Source organism: Gnatocerus cornutus, chromosome 1, assembly GCF_029298725.1.
Source record: "Gnatocerus cornutus isolate USDA-ARS CGAHR chromosome 1, icGnaCorn1.1, whole genome shotgun sequence".
Lineage (NCBI taxonomy): Eukaryota > Metazoa > Arthropoda > Insecta > Coleoptera > Tenebrionidae > Gnatocerus > Gnatocerus cornutus.
The window spans coordinates 16,798,394-16,817,337 of record NC_142233.1 but is presented as its reverse complement, the minus strand read 5'-3'; the positions used below and the strand labels follow the sequence as shown (position 1 = coordinate 16,817,337).

At 35.5% G+C, this 18,944-nt stretch overlaps 3 protein-coding genes across 3 annotated transcripts; all 3 read right to left on the bottom strand.

The window, feature by feature from the left end:
* Window positions 1-7,197: 7,197 nt before the first annotated feature.
* PNKP (Polynucleotide kinase 3'-phosphatase) lies at window positions 7,198-8,813 on the bottom strand. The gene has a single exon (XM_088037761.1). The coding sequence runs from the start codon at window positions 8,735-8,737 to the stop codon at window positions 7,217-7,219; it is 1,521 nt and encodes a 506-aa protein (XP_087893887.1). The 5' UTR covers window positions 8,738-8,813; the 3' UTR covers window positions 7,198-7,216.
* Window positions 8,814-12,107: 3,294 nt separating this feature from the next.
* Window positions 12,108-13,694, bottom strand: LOC148180592 (cytochrome P450 4C1-like). The gene is made up of 4 exons (XM_088040379.1): window positions 13,523-13,694; window positions 13,096-13,482; window positions 12,663-13,051; window positions 12,108-12,617 (listed from the first exon to the last, which is right to left on the bottom strand). Exons 1-4 carry the CDS (start codon window positions 13,692-13,694, stop codon window positions 12,108-12,110), a joined length of 1,458 nt encoding a protein of 485 aa, XP_087896505.1.
* A 337-nt stretch (window positions 13,695-14,031) lies between these two features.
* Window positions 14,032-18,617, bottom strand: LOC148180591 (uncharacterized). The gene is made up of 2 exons (XM_088049801.1): window positions 18,504-18,617; window positions 14,032-18,457 (listed from the first exon to the last, which is right to left on the bottom strand). Exons 1-2 carry the CDS (start codon window positions 18,504-18,506, stop codon window positions 16,571-16,573), a joined length of 1,890 nt encoding a protein of 629 aa, XP_087905927.1. The 5' UTR covers window positions 18,507-18,617; the 3' UTR covers window positions 14,032-16,570.
* Window positions 18,618-18,944: the final 327 nt, after the last annotated feature.

Here is an 18,944-nt window from a genome sequence, read left to right as displayed (position 1 = left end):
TTTGTAATTATTGTTTTAAAATTTTGTAATTTGGTACACTAAATGCCCAATTAGCAAGGAGCAAATCCACCAAATTTCACTGTCTCATCGTTACAATTGAGCGACTTACGGCGCATAAACGAAAATTTTGAATTTTTTGCTGATCCTAGAAAATTAAAATTTACAAAATTTGTAATTTTGGTTCCAAAATTTTGAAATTTGGTACACTAAATACACATCTAGGAAGGAATAAGTCAACCAAATTTCACTATTTTACTGTTAAAATTGTCCGACTTACTGTGTGTAATTAAAAAGTCTTCGAAAATAAAAATTCCACAATTTTAAATTTTTATTGTAAACTTTTGTAATTTGGTAAAATAAATCCGTAATCAGGAAGGAACGAGTCTACCAAATTTCACTATTTTACTTTTACAAAATGTCCGATTTACGGCATATAAACAAAAAACTTTTTTGTTCATCTCAGAAAAAAAATTCTAAAACTTTGTAATTATTGTTTTAAAATTTTGTAATTTGGTACACTAAATGCCCAATTAGCAAGGAGCAAATCCACCAAATTTCACTGTCTCATCGTTACAATTGAGCGACTTACGGCGCATAAACCAAAATTTTGAATTTTTTGCTGATCCTAGAAAATTTTAAAATTTACAAAATTTGTAATTTTGGTAAAATTTTGAAATTTGGTACACTAAATACACATCTAGGAAGGAATAAGTGTATCAAATTTCACTATTTTACTTTTAAAATTGTCCTATGTACTGCGTCTAAATCGACAATTTTGATTTCTTTGCTAGACTTCGAAAATAAAAATTCCAAAATTTTAACCATTCATTCTAAAATTTTGTAATTTACAACAAATCCGTAATTAGAAAGGAACGAGTCTATCAAATTTCATTGTTTTATCGTTAAAATTGTCCGACTTACGGCGGATAAGTGAAAATTTTGAATTTTTTGCTTATCCTAGAAAATTAAAATTCTCAAAATTTGAAATTTTTGTCCCAAATTTTTAAAACTTTAAGACTAAATACACTAAATACACATCTAGGAAGGAATAAGTCAACCAAATTTCACTATTTTACTGTTAAAATTGTCCGACTTACTGTGTGTAATTAAAAAGTCTTCGAAAATAAAAATTCCACAATTTTAAATTTTTATTGTAAACTTTTGTAATTTGGTAAAATAAATCCGTAATCAGGAAGGAACGAGTCTACCAAATTTCACTATTTTACTTTTACAAAATGTCCAATTTACGGCATATAAACAAAAAACTTTTTTGTTGATCTCAGAAAAAAAATTCTAAAACTTTGTAATTATTGTTTTAAAATTTTGTAATTTGGTACACTAAATGCCCAATTAGCAAGGAGCAAATCCACCAAATTTCACTGTCTTATCGTTACAATTGAGCGACTTACGACGCATAAACGAAAATTTTGAATTTTTTGCTTATCCTAGAAAATTAAAATTCTCAAAATTTGAAATTTTTGTCCCAAATTTTTAAAACTTTAAAACTAAATACACTAAATACACTAAATACACATCTAGGAAGGAATAAGTCAACCAAATTTCACTATTTTACTGTTAAAATTGTCCGACTTACTGTGTGTAATTAAAAAGTCTTCGAAAATAAAAATTCCACAATTTTAAATTTTTATTGTAAACTTTTGTAATTTGGTAAAATAAATCCGTAATCAGGAAGGAACGAGTCTACCAAATTTCACTATTTTACTTTTACAAAATGTCCGATTTACGGCATATAAACAAAAAACTTTTTTGTTCATCTCAGAAAAAAAATTCTAAAACTTTGTAATTATTGTTTTAAAATTTTGTAATTTGGTACACTAAATGTCCAATTAGCAAGGAGCAAATCCACCAAATTTCACTGTCTCATCGTTACAATTGAGCGACTTACGGCGCATAAACGAAAATTTTGAATTTTTTGCTGATCCTAGAAAATTAAAATTTACAAAATTTGTAATTTTGGTAAAATTTTGAAATTTGGTACACTTAATACACATCTAGGAAGGAATAAGTGTATCAAATTTCACTATTTTACTTTTAAAATTGTCCTATGTACTGCGTCTAAATCGACAATTTTGATTTCTTTGCTTGACTTCGAAAATAAAAATTCCAAAATTTCAACCTTTTATACTAAAATGTTGTAATTTGGTACAATCAATCCGTAATCGGAAAGGAACGAGTCCATCAAATTTTATTGTTTTATCGTAAAAATTGTCCGACTTACGGCAGGTAAGTGAAAATTTTGAATTTTGCGGTTTTCCGCACTCTACTAAAAAAAAACTAAAAATAATCAATAAATTGTTCTAATAAAATTAATGACTTGATTAACAAAAAAATATATAAAAAAAGCGTTTTTTTCTTACAGATTAACCCTTAGGATAAAATGATCTAAATAAGTGTAGTAAATAATTGCGAAAATTAAACGATGATAATAGAGTAATAAGATAAGTAATTAAACGACGATAATAGATAACAACGAAAGTTCTCAAAAAAAAAGGAAAATTGATTTTTGTTGGCTAACGATGATTTTTATGCGCCTCCGTCATTTTTGATGAGATTTGTGATTCTCATTTGCGGCAAGAAAATCACCTTTTGAAGGTCTAGGCAGTCAAACGTGACATTTCGAATAGTTGGTTTTATTTTGCAAGTTGGCATCGCTGCAAAAATGTCAATTGTGTCAATTTGTGTGCCGATTTGGAGGCCAATGACCTTCGAAAATAATAAAGGTAGATTAATTAAGCAAAGACACGACAAAAATTTACTGAAATACATTTTTATTTAAATTAATCTGCAATCGTTTGATTTGAATGGAGTGCTACCAACTTATTTCCCAGCTGATGAAATTCCCCTAAATGAGAGAATGACGTTTCAGATTCAAACCAAAAGTCAAAATAAATAACCATTAATAATTGTCGGCGCACAAAATTTCGTGTTTGACGTGCCGGGCTCGAATTTCAATACTTTCCTTGCATTTCCAAAAGACCATTTTCTAGCCTAGTGAAACAAATAACTATTATACTATTATTTCAGGCAATTCTGAAGGAAGAACGTAACGCATGTTACAGTGTTCTGAAGGGATCTTATTAGTAGTTTGGTGAATTTGTTTTTTTCCTAGAAGAGTATTCAGTGTACCAGATTACAAAATTTTTTTAGATTTTTTTTTCTAATGAGCAAAAAATTCAAAATTTTAAATTATCCACCGTAAGTCCGACTATTTTAACAATACAACAGTGAAATTAGGTGGATTCGTTCCTTTATAATTGCAGATTTAGTGAATTACAAAATTGTAGACAACGTTAAAATTCTGAAATTTTTATTTTATGTTTTAAGACTAGCAAACAATTCAAATTTTTCGATTTAGACGCCGTAAGTCGGTCAATGCTAACGATAAAACAGTGAAATTTGGTGATGTTTCATTTGATGTTTTTAAATCCTCGTAGAAAAAGTATAGTTTTCTACTCGCGGGTAATGGCAATACTCACGAAGATGAACCAGTTTGACTTTTCCAGTCTATAATTTAGCAGTTTAGCAGTTAATAATCAAATTGTAATTGGTAATTTCTTCAAATTTAATTAATTTGGCGTTAAAATTACAACTCCAAAATTTGTCTTTATTAATGTGAGTAAAACGGAAAAATACAAAAAAGTCAACATGAATTGATTTTCTCCATTATGACCAGTTTCTTCATGTCTAGTTCCTAAAAACCAAAATTTCCATCAGCAAAATGCTGAAAACTCACCAATTAATATTTATCTACAGGCTGAAAATAAAACTTTCAAATTTAGGAAAAATAAAACCGGCTTTTACTAACATACAAAACGCAAGGCGAAAACCAAATTTTTCAATTCTCAACTTCCCGAAACTCTAATCGCTTCTAATTCAGTCATTTTTTTACTCACGAGGATTTTGAGCTCAGTTTTGGATTCTGGGAGAAATTCTGCGTAAAATGAGCTATAACAACGCAAGTTTGCTATAAAAGTAAACGAGAAGAAGTTTGATGTAGTTTTGGTCGTACATTTTTTTCAAAAAATCGAATTTTTGACGTTCGAAAAATCTAAAAACGAATTCTTAGCTAAAAAATCGTGAGAAAAACAGTTTATTTCGATCTGTCGTCGTTTTAGAGATACTGAGCACGGATTGATTCGAACCTTAAAAAATTTGACCCTCTGGCGACAACCCAAAATTTCAAACGGCCATAACTCAGTTATTTGTTGACGAAAATTAAAAATTCTGGCGGTTTTGGATTCAACGTGACATTCTGCGTAAAATGAGCCCAAGTTTGTTGAGTTCGCTTAATAAAGAAACGAGGCTTTGGTCAAAAACTGTTTTGAAGAGGTTGGTATGGGGTGATCTTCAGTCACTGTTTTCAAAGTGAAAACGACGTTTAATACATTTGTGATTTACATGAATCGAAAGAGAAGCTCGAGATCTATCTACTGGCCTATTTTGATATCAATCGGACAAATAGTTTACAAGTTATAGTCAAAAATAAAAAAAATTAAAAATTTTCATCGTTTACGTCGGAATTTTTTTTCGCGAAAAATCGACTTTCTATTTTTGGGCTTTTGAGTACAGTTTCTAACGTAAAATGGGCCGAGGAAAACGATGGCACAAACCGCATCTCGATATCTCTAATAGTTTCTAAGAGATTTAGCTTTTAAAGTAAGGAAAAATTAGGATAAATGAAAATCAACTATCCGAAATTTTGATCGGCCACAACTCAGTTATTTGTTGTCGTATCTGAATTTAAATCCCAGATTTGGAATCTGCGTAAAATTCTGCGTTCACTGATGTATAATAACTTAAGTTTACTCTAAAAAATAAGCGAGATATCGATATGAGAAGTTTGGCATAGTTTTAATCATGAATTTTCGCGAAAATTTGCAAATTTCGACTATTGGAAAATCTAAAAACGATTTCTTATGTAAAAAATCGCGAGAAAAACGATGCCGCAAACCGCATTCCAATATCTGGAATAGTTTTCGAGATATCGAGCATGAATTGTTTCGAACCTTCGAAAATTTGACCCTCTGGCGACAACCCAAAATTTCAAACGGCCATAACTCGGTTATTTATTGACAAATTTGAAAAAATTATCATGTTTTTGGATTCAGCGTGAAATTCTGCGTAAAATGAGACCCAAATTTGTTGAGTTTGCTTAATAAATAAACGAGATATTGGCCAAAAACTGTTTTGAAAATATCATTTTAGGGTGATTTTCAATCAATGTTTTCAAAATGAAAATGACGTTTAATAACATTGAATTATACATCAGTCGAAAGAGGAGCTCAAAATCTATCTACTGGCCAAATTTGAGATCTATAGGACAAATAGTTTACGAGTTATGGCCAAATATAAAAAAAAATGAAAAATTTTCATCATTTGAGTCGTAATTTTTTTTCGCGAAAAAATCGACTATCGAATTTTGGGCTTTTAGGCACTTTTTCTAACGTAAAATGAGCCGAGAAAAACGATGGCGCAAACCGCATCTCAATATCTCTAATAGTTTCCGAGATATTTAACTTTGAAAATTGGGAAAAATGAAAAAAAATGAAAATCAACTATCCGAAACTTTGATCGGCCATAACTCAGTTATTTGCAGTCGTATCTGAATTTAAATCCCAGATTTGGAATCTGCGTAAAATTCTGCGTTCACTGATGTATAATAACTCAAGTTTACTATGAAAAATAAGCGAGATATCGGTATGAGAAGTTTGGCATAGTTTTAATCATGAATGTTCGCGAAAATTTGCAAATTTCGACTATTGGAAAATCTAAAAACGATTTCTTATGTAAAAAATCGCGAGAAAAACGATGCCGCAAATCGCATTCCAATATCTGGAATAGTTTTCGAGATATTGAGCATCGATTTTTCCGAACCTTCAAACATTTAGCCCCCTGGCGACTACCCAAAACTTCACACGGCCATAACTCAATTGCTTGTTAAGGTACATTAAAAATTTGCCCGGTTTTGGAATCTGCGTGAAATTCTGCGTTAATTGAGCACAAAAACCTTAAATTTGATAGACAAATAAACGAGATACTAACCAAAACTTGTTTTCAAGAGGTCATTTTGGGGTGATTTTCAAGAATTTTTTTCGGGGCGAAAACAATCTTGACAATTTTAAATTACATATCAGTCGTAAGAGCAGCTAGAAATCTTTCACCTGGAAAAATCTCAAATCGATAGGTCGAATCGTTTACAAGTGGCGGCCAAAAAACAAAAAATTGAAAAAATTCATCGATCGAGTCAAAAATTTTTTTCGCAAAAAAAACGTCCATCGAATTTTGGGTATCTGAGGGCGATTTCTAAAGAAAAAATGCTCGGGAAAAACAATGGCGCAAACCGTTTCTTTTTATCTGTAGTAGTTTTGAAGATATTGAGCATTAAATACTTCGGAACAGAAAACTCACTTTCGAAACTTTGAATTGCCTTAACTTACTTATTTGTTATCGTAAGTGAATTTTAGGGATAGATTTGGAATTTGCGCAAAATTCTGCGTAAAATGAGTTCTAAAAACATAAGACTGCTTCAGAAATGAACGAGATATTGACCGAAATAGGTCTTCAGAGCGTCATTTCCAGGTCATTTTTAACAAGAGTTTTCGATGTGAAAATGACGTTTAACACCTTTGAGTTATACACCAATCGAAAGAGCATCTCAACTTCTATCAACTGCCCAAATCTCAGACCAAAGGGGCAAATAGTTTCCGAGAAACGGACAAAAAAACGAAAAATTCCATTTTTTGGGTCGTTTGAGCCGGATTTTTTGTATTGAACGAAATAGTGCATCGAATTTTGGATATGTGAGCGCAGAATCTAAGCGAGAGAAACGATGACGAAGACCGCATCTTTTTATCTGTTTTAGTTTCGGAAATATCGAGCATTGAAAATTTCCAAAATAAAAACCAGCTATCCAACTTTAATCGGTCAAATCTCAGTTATTTGTTGTCGCACGTGAATTTTGAGCACGGATTTGGAATCTGCGTGAAATTCTGCGTAAAATGAGGCATAATACGTTTCTCTAACTCCAAAAATGAGCTAAATACCGACCAAATTAGATATAGGTAGTTTAAAAAAAAATACTTTATGTCAGGAAGAACAAAAAAGAAGCTTTATGTGCTGAGCCTGTTCGTGTGTCTAGCCGAACGGTGTGAAAATTTCAAAAATAAAACAGCCAACTTCAATTCAAATGAGATATTTAATCCTCCAACAAAAACATTCTGTACAACTTCTCCTGCTGGCTGCTGCTAAACTTGGCAATAAAGGGAATTTTGACAATCTCCGCGAACCCCTCGCCCATTTCCGGTTCCTGGAAGCCCTTCTTGTACGAATTGAGCACGAGGTCTCCCACCGCCACGTGACTCTTATCCGTCATTTCCCTAAACCTGTTGTTGTGCTTGCTTTGTCGATGCGTCGTCGTCATCACGAAGCAGCGACAGGAAACCCCATGGCGCTTCGCCACGTCGATGAATCTATGCCTCGACTCTTTGTCGGGATTCGTGTTGTCGATGACGACGCTCTGCTTCCTCTGGATGCACTCTTCGAGGAGTTTCGCGCACTTCTGCCACGTCCCCAGCTTGTCGCGGCTGACGTGGACGTACCCTTTGGGGATGAGGTGGGATTTGCAGAAGGAGCTCTTCCCGGAGCCCGGAGCCCCGACCATGATCACGACTTCCTGTTTGTCGGTGGCGACGGAGGGGTAGGAGTCCGTGGAGGGGGTTCTAGGGTCGAATTCCGGCATCACGAAGGGCACTGAGGAGGATTTCAGGAAGTATTCTTCGGGGGTGTGGAACTTGAGGCCGAGGTTGAGGGCGAAGAGGCGGTCGCAGATCGAATGGTCCTTGTTCTTCTTCGGGGCCCAGTTTTTCTCTCTTCCGGCGGCGTCTCCGACGTAGAAGGACCTGGAGATGTCGATGGCCACTCCGCCGTTTTTGGTCTCGGAGAGGGCGGTCCACATCCCCGGAGCCGGCTTGCGGTAAATCGACTTCCCGGTGGCTATGAAGACTTGACTGGGCACCCTCAACTTCGCGATGACCGCCTCGATCTTCCCTTTGTACCCTTTGACTCGCCCGAAGTCGTTCCCCAGGCCCGATTGATTGGTGAAAAAGACAATTTTGTGGTTGTTTTCGTGCAGTTTCTGCAACTTCTGCGGGATGCTGTTGATGTTCAGACTCCAGTCGTCGGGGTCCTTCGGGAACCGCGCCCCCGACTTCGTCTTGATAATCGTGCCATCGAGGTCAAACCCGGCGATTATCCCCCGGGACTCGCACCCCTCGCTGGTGTAAATCAACAGGTCTCTCCCATCGACTTCCTCCCACGTCCCGGAGCCCGAAAATTCCTTGTTTTTGCCCGAATTCACCCCGAAAAAGTCCAACTTTGGCTTCTTGCTCGGCCGCTCCTCTTCCTCCTCAAAAACCACGTCAAACTCGTGGAAACCGAGCCGGACTTCAATCCTGTCTCCGTGCTTCAGCGAGTACGTCTCCCCCTGGAGTAAAGCGTAGCCGTTGCACCCCGAATGCGACTTCCCCAGCGTCTTGACAGAAACCTTCGACTTCTGCAGGTCAGCGGTGCATTCTAGGTGCCTTCTGGAGACGTGAATGTCGGTAATGCCGGTTTCTTCGTTTCGCCCGATGGACACCGGGGTTTCGTGGGGGAGATTTATGCGTTTTTGAGTGTTCCGGACGCTTCGCAAGTAACAAATTCGCGAAGAAACAGCCATCGGAAAGTGGGGTTATGTTTGGAAACAGGGAGATGTCAGTACGTTGGAACTACGATTGCGGTGAATTAAGCTACTTTTTAAGTACAAATAAGCTACCGAGGGTGTGGGTAGGTCACATTTAAGTTAATTAGTTGACAGGTGGTGAAATTTTGTAGGATTCGAGGCGCGAAATTTGAAATTTTCCTGGCATTTTTGGAAATGTGAAGAGAATCTGGAAAATTAATTTGAATTGAGAGATTATCTAGAAAATCTGAGAAATAAGGTACTCAAAAATTGAGTAAAAACTTGAATTTAAAATTAAATAATTTAAAAAAAAATAAGAAATCTACCAAAGAATTTTTAATTGGTGATAACTCCGTTATTTGTTGACGTAAGAAAATTTTGAAACCTGGTTTGAATTTAGCGTAAAATTCTGCTTAAAATGAGCTTTAATATCGCAAGATTGCTTCACAAATCAACCAGGTATTGAACTTTTTCGGGGCTAAAACGACAAATAATGCCTTTGAATCATAAATCAATTAAAAGGGCAGTTTAAAGTTTATTGTCTGGCCAAATTTCAGACTGGTAAAACAAGTAGCACAAGAGACGCAATCAAAAAACAAAAATTTAAATTTTCAAAATTTTGAAATTAAAAACCAACAAATTTTAATTAGCCATAACTTCGTTGTTTGTTGTTTCACATTAATTTTGAACATGGATTTAAAATCTGCGTTAAATTCTGCGTAAAATGAGTACCATAAATTTTACTTTGCTACAGAAATAAGCTAGCTAAACTGAGTCGGAATTAGAGACTGCAAGGAAGCTAACTTCTACAATGAAAAAATGAAAATTTTAATTTCAAACTATCTAAAATCGATTTCTAAATTCTAAAATTGTTTCGTAACCTCCAAAATTTTGGCCTTCTGGTGACAACCCAAAATTCAAACGCCTCTAACTTTGTTATTTGTTGATGTACGAACAAAATAAAGATATTTTTGGATTCAGCGCAAAATTCTACGTTAAATGAGCTCATGTAGTTCAAATTTTCTTAACGAATAAACGAAATATCGACCGAATTACATTTTCAGGGGGTGATTTTCGGGTCATTTTTAAGACGCTGTTTAGGCGTAAAAACTGCCTTTAATATTATTGAATTATATATAGATTGAAAGAGCGCTCGAGATCTTTCAACTGTCCAAATTTCAGATTGATCGGGCAAATAGTTTACAAGGGGCGATCAAAAAACGAAAAATTGGAAATTTTTTACCGATTGAGTCGCAAATTTTATTTTCCCAAAATATCGACTATTGAATTTTCGATTTTTGAGAGCGCACTCTAGAGTAAAATAAGCCGAGAAAAACGCTGGTAAAAACCGTAAAAATCTCTTCTAGTTTCGGACATATTCAACTTTGAAAAATTTTCAACTCAAAATTCAATATCCGAAACTTTGATCGCTCCTAACAGAGTTATTTCTGGGCCGATCTTAGCGGATTTTACGTTTTTGGATTTAGCGTGAATTTCTGCGTAAAATGAGCGTCAATACGTTAGGATTGCTGTATAAATAAGCTAGATAGCGACCGAGTTTAAATTAGAGACTGAAAGGCTGCTAACTACTATATTGAAAAAAATGAAAATTTGTATTCGAATTATCTATGATTGATTTCTAAAGTAAAAAATTGCGAGAAAAACGATTCCGGAAAAGATTTTGTCATATTTGCGATAATTCCGGAAAAATCGGGAAACATCGGAGCTTCAAAATTTTGGCCCTCTGGCGACAACACAAAATTTCAAACGCCTCTAACTCAGTTATTTGTTGGCGCACAAAAAAAATAAAGATAGTTTTGGATTTTGCGTGAAATTCTGCGTTAAATGAGCCTATAGAGCTCAAATTTACTCAACAAATAATCGAGATATCGACCGAATTACATTTTCAGAGAGTAATTTTAGGCTTATTTTCAAGACGCTGTTTTGAGGCGAAAACTACAATTAGTATTATTGAATTTTATATCGATCGAAAGAGGAGCTCGAGATCTCTCTACTGGCCAAATCTCAGATTGATAGGGCAAATAGTTTACAAGGGACGATCGAAAAACGAAATATTAAAAAAAATTTCATCGATTGAGTCGCAAATTTTTTGTTGCCAAAAAAAATTGATTATCGAATTTTTGACTTTTGAGGGCTGATTCTAAAGTAAAATGAGCCGAGAAAAACGATGGTAAACCGCTTCTTAAAATCTCGTTTAGTTTCTGAGATATCAAGCTTTGAAAAATTTCCAACTCAAAATTTAATATCCGCAACTTTGATTACTCATTACTCAGTTACTCAGTTAGAATTTTACCTTTTTAGATTCTGCGTAAAATGAGTACTAATACGTTAAGATTAAAGATTAAATTTTTGAATTCTGAAAAAAGTAAGAGTAATTTTTTTGCAAACAAAATGCGGTGAAAACTTCATCTTTTAATCTGTTGTAATTTTTGAGATAAGTAGCTCGGATTTTTCAGGATCTTTAAAATTTTGGCCCTCTGACTACATTCGGAAATTTTAATCGGCTTTAACTTATAGTTGACTTATAGGAATTTTGAGTACAGATTTGGATTCAGCGTGAAATTCTGCGTAAAATGAGCCTAAATAACATAAGAAGGCTCCAAAAATAAGTAAGATTTCGTTTTAGTCGGAATTTAATTGAGTCATTTATTACCAGAAGCAAAATTTTGGTTTTATTCAATAAAAATTACAAAATTTTAACCTTTTATTCTAAAATTTTGTAATTTGGTACAACAAATCCGCAATTAGAAAGGAACGAGTTTATGAAATTTTATTGTTTTATCGTTAAAATTGGCTGACTTACGGCGGATAAGTGAAAATTTTGAATTTTTCTCTCATCTCAGAAGAAAAAATTTCAAAAATTTTCAATTTTTGTTCCCCAATTTTGTAATTTAGTATACTGAATGCTCTTCTAGAAAGGAACAAATCCACTTTGTAATTTTTGTTTCAAAATTTCACTGTTTTGGCGTCAAAACTGTCAGATAAATTAATTTTTGTATTTTTTGCTCGTCTTCGAAAATAAAAATTCCAAAATTTTAACCTTTTGTTTTAAAATTTTGTAACTTGGTACACTAAATTAATATCTAATTAGAAAGGAACAAGTCCACTAAATTTCTCTGTTTTATCGTTAAAATTGATTGAACTACGGAGCATAAATGGAAATTTTGGATTTTGTGCTCATCATTGCAGTTGGTAAAAATTATTGTTGAAAGGTTTTTCCCGAGTTTGAATAAAAAGGCGTCCAAAAAAACGGGGAAAAGGTTATAAAAGCAATAAAAATCGGCAATCAGAACGAGAAACGCGTTTATTACCAAAAGCAAGCTTTTGGTTCTATCCAATGGTAACATCAAAATCTTGGCACAAATTTAACTTTAACATTCTCTTTGGTTCTAAGCACAACATCCATAACAAAAGCAACCCGCTCCGGCGTATCTACCGCCTCTAATCTAAAATTTCCTAAAATCGCGCAAAAAACGCTCTTCAACTCCAACATGGAAAACTTCTGCCCGAGACAATTCCGCGGTCCTGCGCTAAACGGCAAATAGGCAAACGCGTGTCGCTTTCTACAGTTCTCAGGAAGAAAGCGATCAGGATCGAATTTCTCAGGCTCAGGAAACAGCTCAGGATTCCGATGGAGATCGAAGATGCTAATCTGCACAAATGTGCCTTTCTTCAGTTTGTAACCAGAGCAAACAACGTCTTCGCCCAACGTCCTTGCCATGCGAGGGACACTCGGGTACAATCTAAGAACTTCTTTGATGCAACGCTCGAGGTAGTGAAGTTCGCGGAGGTCTTCATAGGTGGGTGGTTTGGTGGGGTCGCCAAGAACTCTCTGCATTTCTTGTAGAACCTCATCCTGCAATTTCGGTAAGACGGAGGTGCTGTCTTCGTATTTACTCACCTGGATTTCGAGATGGCAAGCAAACTCCATGAGCCCGAAGGAAATTGCGGCGGTGATGGTGTTGTGTCCTGCGAACATCAAACCGTCCACTTCTTCACAGATGCCGAGGTGGTCAATCGCACCTTCCATCTTCCTCTTCAGGAGAAGATCAAGTACTGTCTTCTTTTCCACGCTTTGGAGGCGTTGCTCTTCTCCTTTGACTGCCAGATCAGTGAAGCGATGCAGATTTCTAAGAACGCTCCACTCTCTGAAGAAGTTCGTGGTGAAGAAATAAATACAATTGACGAGTAAATATGGATTTTGATTCCGATGACTCACAAAGTTAAAAAGGTGACTATGGGTTTCGAGGTATTTGTTGGCTGGACTAACTTTCGTCCCCAAGACCGTTTCTAGAACACCAAATGAAGAAAAGTCCGAAGAGGATCGTTTTTACCTTCGATGGTTTGCAGAGCGAACTCGCCAATGATCTCATTGACCTCAGTGTGAGGTTTCCCCACTTCTTTCTTCAGAGTCTCAACTAGCTCAAGCGTCTTTTCATTGAACACTCCGATGAAATCTCGAAGAAGTCTGCAATGGAACGTTGGTAGTAAAACCTTCCGACGGGGCCTCCATATCTTCACCGGGCCCACTAGAGCACTATTTCTTAACCACCCGCGGACGCTGTTGTACAAAATAGGCTTCTCGAGGTGTTTGCTGTTGGCCAACACCAACTTTATGTCTTCAGGGTGAAGAATTAAACACACCGCCACCGGACCCATCCACTGTTTGCAGATGGGGAAGTAATGAAGACTGTACCGCCGGAAGACCTGAAAACCCTTTTCTGTTTTTCACTAACAGGGTTGTACTTAGGGGGAATTTACCTCTGCAAGCTAGGATGGACTTTACGTTGCCCCAAAGAAAACTTTCAGTTGGGGGACCTGGAACTTTGTGCACATGGTACAAAATGACGGCGTAGCGTCTAATTAGTTTCAAGAAGTGGAGGATTAAATAGAAGAGCAACGTTAGGAGTGCGGCTGTCGAAAAGAAGTTCATGGTGTCTTCGAGTTTATAAACTAAACTTCTTGAAAATTGCTCGGTTCTTTTTATAACACTTATTCGATCCTAAGTTGAAGTGATGTTTTAATCATTCCAGGTAAGGCTTGTAGGTACAATAAAATCCACTTTTTCTTATCTAGTTTTATGTACTAACCATTGGCGATTTTTCAAAAACCTTCGCAAAAACCACTTTGTAATAAATTCTTTGTTTACTTAATGTTAACATCTTGTATTTTTAATGAGTGTTGACAGTTTTAATTACATTTTAAGATAAAACTATAATTTTGAAAATTTTCCTATACGTCAATAAATAACTGAATTAAATAGCAGCGATTGAAGTTAAAATGGATATCTAGTTAATTTTTCGAGCAATCTTAACTTATTGTATCTCATTTTACGCAGAATTTCACGCAGATTTGAAATCCGCGCTCAAAGTCCACATGCGACGTCAGATAAGTGAGTTATGTCCAATTAAATATTAGTATAGTTTTTTTTTCAAGTTTCTATGGTTTTTTTGGCGGCCTCTTGTCTGTCTCGCTTGTAAATTAGAGCAGTTGTAAAACAAGTCAAAGGCATTAAACTGCTAAAAATTCATTCATTTATTGTTAAAAAGATCAAAATTACGAATTTTATAAGAAAAGTTGAAGGTTTTCCTCAAAATTTCCGAAAATTTGATCTCTTTGTCTTATAATCTTGTAATTCGGCACAGCTGTTAAACAAGTCAAAGACATTAAAATCCACAAATTTTATTAATTTGTCGTTAAAATTACTAAAATTAGAAGTCGCTCTTCCATTTTTCAAAATTTGAAAAAAATTGGCTCAAACTATGTGAATCTAATTTGATTGATATTTAGCTTATTTCTGTTGCAAACTTGGGTCATATGGTACTCATTTTACGCAAAATTTCATGCAGATTCCAAATCTGGGCTTAAAATCCACGTACGACCACAAATAACTGAGTTATGGCCGTTTAAATTTTCGGATAGTAAATTTTCAGTTAAGCTCAATTTCTTCGAAACTACGATAGATAGAAAGAAACGATCTGCGTCATTAGTTTTCTCGCGCGATTTTCTTTTAGAATTCGCGCTCAAATAACCAAACTTTAATGATCAATTTTTTTGAAAAAAAAATTTTGATTCAAAGTACAATTTTTTTGAATTTTTCGTTTTTTGACTGCTTCTCTTAAACCACTTGTCCTAACGCTCTGAAATTTGGACAGATAATAGATTTCGAACTGCTCTCTTCATTGGTATAGAACTCAAAAACATTAAACGTCGTTTTCGTCTTGAAAAAGTGTTTGGAAAATCACCCCGACAAAGATCCCCTGAAGCCCTATTTCGGTCAATATCTGGTTTATTTGTGAAGCCAACTTCAATTATTGGAACTCAAATGACGCAGAATTTCACGCTGATTCCAAATGCGTGCTTCTCAAAACTTTCCTACGTCAGCAAACATCTAAGTTATCACGGATTAAAAATTTGCGTTTTCGGCAATTCCAATTTTAGGCCGTTCAGTTTGAATTTGAATTGATGAAAATATCGTCTGCAAACGAGATAAATTTACTTGTTGAGCTGTTAAGCAGTCAAGTCTTTGATACAAATCAAGAACAGGAGAGGACCAAGGACCGATCCTTGAGGTACTCCAGCAAAATTAATTTGATAAGAAGACATTGTTAGTAACAACAAATTGTTGTCGCCCAGCTAGATATGATTTCATTAGTTGTATAGTGTCTTTGGAGGCAAGATAAAAGTCTAATTTGAACAGCAAAATGTCGTGACCATGACACAGTGGCGAAGGCTCTTGTAAGGTCAGAAGTGGTGTAAATCTTCGTCGATATCTCGCTTATTTTTGGAGGAAACTTAAGTTAAAGACACTCATTTTACGCAGAATTTCACGCTGAATCCAAAACTGTGTGAAGAATTTCCGGAAGTCATAAAATAAATGAATTAGAAGCGATTGAAATTTTGGGAAGTTGAAGTTTGAAAAATTTTATTTTGTATGCTAAAAATCTGGTTTTACTTTTCCTGAGTTCGAAAATTTCATTTTCCACTTTGTAGATAAATGTTAATTTATTATAACTGTTGAAAAGTCCACAATTTTTGGAACTTTATCGTCGTCTTCTTTATGGCTGATCAAAGTTTCGAATAGTTGATTTTTATTTTTCCTATTTTTTTCTAGTTTTCAAAGCTAAATATTTCGGAAACTTGCAGACATTGAGAAGCGGTTGGCGGCCATCGTTTTTTTCGACTCATTTTACGTTAGAAAAAGTTTTCAAAACCCCAAAATCCGGTAGTTAATTTTTTGCGAAAAAAAATTACCACTCGAACCATAAAAATTTTTCAATTTTTTTATTTTTGGCCATAACTCATTAACTATTTGTCCGATCAAACTCAATGAAAACAATTTTAATTTGCGAATATTCCCGCAAAATCGCTAAAGTCGCGACGCCAAATAAACTGTAAAAAAACCACCAAATTTTTGCGTTAGTCAAATTAAAATTTTATTTTTAAAATTAAAGACGATTTTAGGGGTGGACACAAGTGTTGCCGGACCCTGTATACCGGAAAAGACAAATTTTGGAATTTTCATTTCGAGGATGAATAAAAACACATTAATTTATAATAAATCTGTTTTCTTCAAAGTCCAGAATATTTTGTTTTGTTCTTTTTTTGGCTCTATTTTAGAAAGCTTTATCAAAACTTTGTTTTTAACATGCTTCAGCTCCGTTCCAAAGTCCTCATTCATTTTAAAATCGAGGCACGAATTTGGATTCAGCGTGAAATTCCGCGTAAAATGAGTACCATATAACTTAAGTTTCCTCCATAAATAAGCGACTAAAATAGAACTTTTAATACACTTTAAAGGAAAAACTCTCAATCATAACCAAACGTAACATTCAACTTCTTCTTCAGCTCTTCCATAAAACGCGCATATTCATCATCACTGAGCAAAGTCAATTCAACATTTAATCTCTTCAAATGTGGAATATTTCGTGCAATTTTCTCCGCATCAATCGAACTGATCGGATTGTCACTCAGATCCAAAGTCGTCAAACTTGCCGGTCCTTTAAACTCATCCCAAGTTAGATCAGTGATATCACTATCAGCCAGACTCAGTTTTTCCAATTTCACGTTTTTCACCAACAAATTCTGAGGAAACTGTTTTAATTGACGGGTGCCCAAAATTTGGAGAACTTTCAAGTTTTCCAAGTCATTGAAAGCATCAGTTTGGATTTCGGTAATGAAGCACCAGTGGAAAACTAATTTTTCTAGGGACTGAAGATTCTTGAAGAAATCTCGTTTCAAAGGGTTGAAATTGAGCCAAGTCAAGGAGAGAACCTTCAGATGTGATAAGTGTTGGAAGGCTTCTTCAGGCACGTCGGTTGGGGATGAACCAGAGGCTGTTAAGGAGAGTTCTTCTAAATTCTTGCATTTAAACGAGTCTTTTCTCAACACGAAATTATCACCAGGGATGAATTTAAGGGAGAAGTTCTTGAGGGTTGGCGATGAACAAACTCCCGATTTAACCTCTTGCAAACTGGTGAAATCAAGAGAAAGCTCTTTGACTTCTTGGAATTGGGGTAAGCTCAACTTACCACTCAAATGCGTGAGGGTAAGTTTGTTCGTTTTTACTGAATTTTTCAAGATTTTCTGGGCATTCTCAGAGCTGTTGAATTGAAGACCAATTTCAACAGTCTTCAGGTGTTGCAAATGGTTGAAAGCGCCACTGTCAACTTCGAGGACGTCGCCTTTGCACAACCTCAAGTTTTCCAATAGGAGCGAATTCTTGAACGTGTCTTTGGTGAGGTGTTTAATTTTCACGTTTTCCAAAGAAAAGCTCTTCAAATTAACTAAATTCAGGAAGGTGTCTGCTTCAACTTCACTGAGATGATGATGGTCGGCTTTTACCCACAACTCCTCCACGTTCCCACAATTTTCCATAGTCTCTTTGGTGAAAATAATCGAATTTGATGTCCTAAATTCAAGTGTTAACTTTCTTACTGAAGACGTGGGACATGCAGCGCCTGCTTCGATGCCATCCAACTGTAGAGAGACTTGAAAACGAAACTCTGTGACCTTAAATTTTGATTTGGTTAAACTACCATTGCGACCCTCCAAAGTGAACTTTTCCACTTCTAAAGGGACTTCAAAAATGATGTTAACACTTTGAGTCGACCAACTGTCCGCTATCACCTCCAAGTTCTTCAAATTCGCCAAATCGCCAAAGGCGTTGCTGTCGATTTCCTCAATGAAACACTTATGCAAAGTCAAACTTTCCAAAGAAGTTAAATTTCTGAAATAATCCTTCGTGAGTTTGTGGAGGTCCATGAAGGTGAGAGTCAGTTCCTTTAAGTTGGGTAAATCGGTAACAGCATCAATTGCTAGAGGATTGCGTCGGTAAAAAATTCCTCCGATGCTCAAACTTTCCAGTTTTTCGCAGTTCTTCAGCATGGCTTTCGTCACAGTTATCGACGTGCTTTCCGTGTAAAGACCGAGGGATGTTAAGGAGGGTGGTGAACACGCAGCTCCAGGTTCCAGTTGAGTGGCGTTGGAGGTGATTAACTCTAATTTGGTGATGGTCAATTGGGCCAAAGAGTCTGGAGATAAAGTTCCGGTAATTCGACGGAAATGGACGTAATTTCCTGCGTGGGGTGGTAAAGTCACTGGTGTGTCTTTTTCTGGAGTAAGATGGTCAATGTAAAATCGATTATCTTTGCAAGAGGTGACATGGAGGAGGAACCAGAAGACGACAGGGCGAATCTGAAATCAGAGATTATGAATAAGAGAAACCAATATTTGAACGAACCATTTTCAGTCCTCCACTGTCTTTGGCGGGCTTGTAGCGACTAACTTCAGCTGATTCTCGTTGTGTACAATCAACTTTAATTGAGTGACGCTCAATTGTGCTAAAGAGTCTGAAGGTAAAGTCTCATTGATGTTACAAAAATAGACAGGTTTGTTTTGTCAAGAGGAACAGTTTTAAGGTAACAAAAACTGTTCTGTTTATAGTGGTTTTCAATAATTTTTTTCGAAGTGAAAGCGACGTTAAATACTTTTGAGTTATGCATTGATTGAAAGAGCAATTCAAAATCTACCAAACGCCCAAATTTGAAATTGATTGGACCAATAGTTTGGTCAAAAAACAAAAAAATATAAAAATGAAAATTAACTATTTGAAATTTTGATCAGCCATAACTCAGTTATTTGTTGTCGGATCTGAATTTAAATCTCAGATTTAGAATCTGCG

Bases quoted from the DNA above. Each gene is read 5' to 3' on its own strand.
- PNKP (XM_088037761.1), bottom strand. From the start codon at position 8,737: ATGGCTGTTTCTTCGCGAATTTGTTACTTGCGAAGCGTCCGGAACACT.
- LOC148180592 (XM_088040379.1), bottom strand. From the start codon at position 13,694: ATGAACTTCTTTTCGACAGCCGCACTCCTAACGTTGCTCTTCTATTTA. The intron at 13,052-13,095 runs GTAAAAACGATC...TTGGTGTTCTAG, and splicing joins CGCTCTGCAAACCATCGAAG to AAACGGTCTTGGGGACGAAA. The intron at 12,618-12,662 runs GTGAGTAAATAC...CCGAAATTGCAG, and splicing joins CTTGCCATCTCGAAATCCAG to GATGAGGTTCTACAAGAAAT.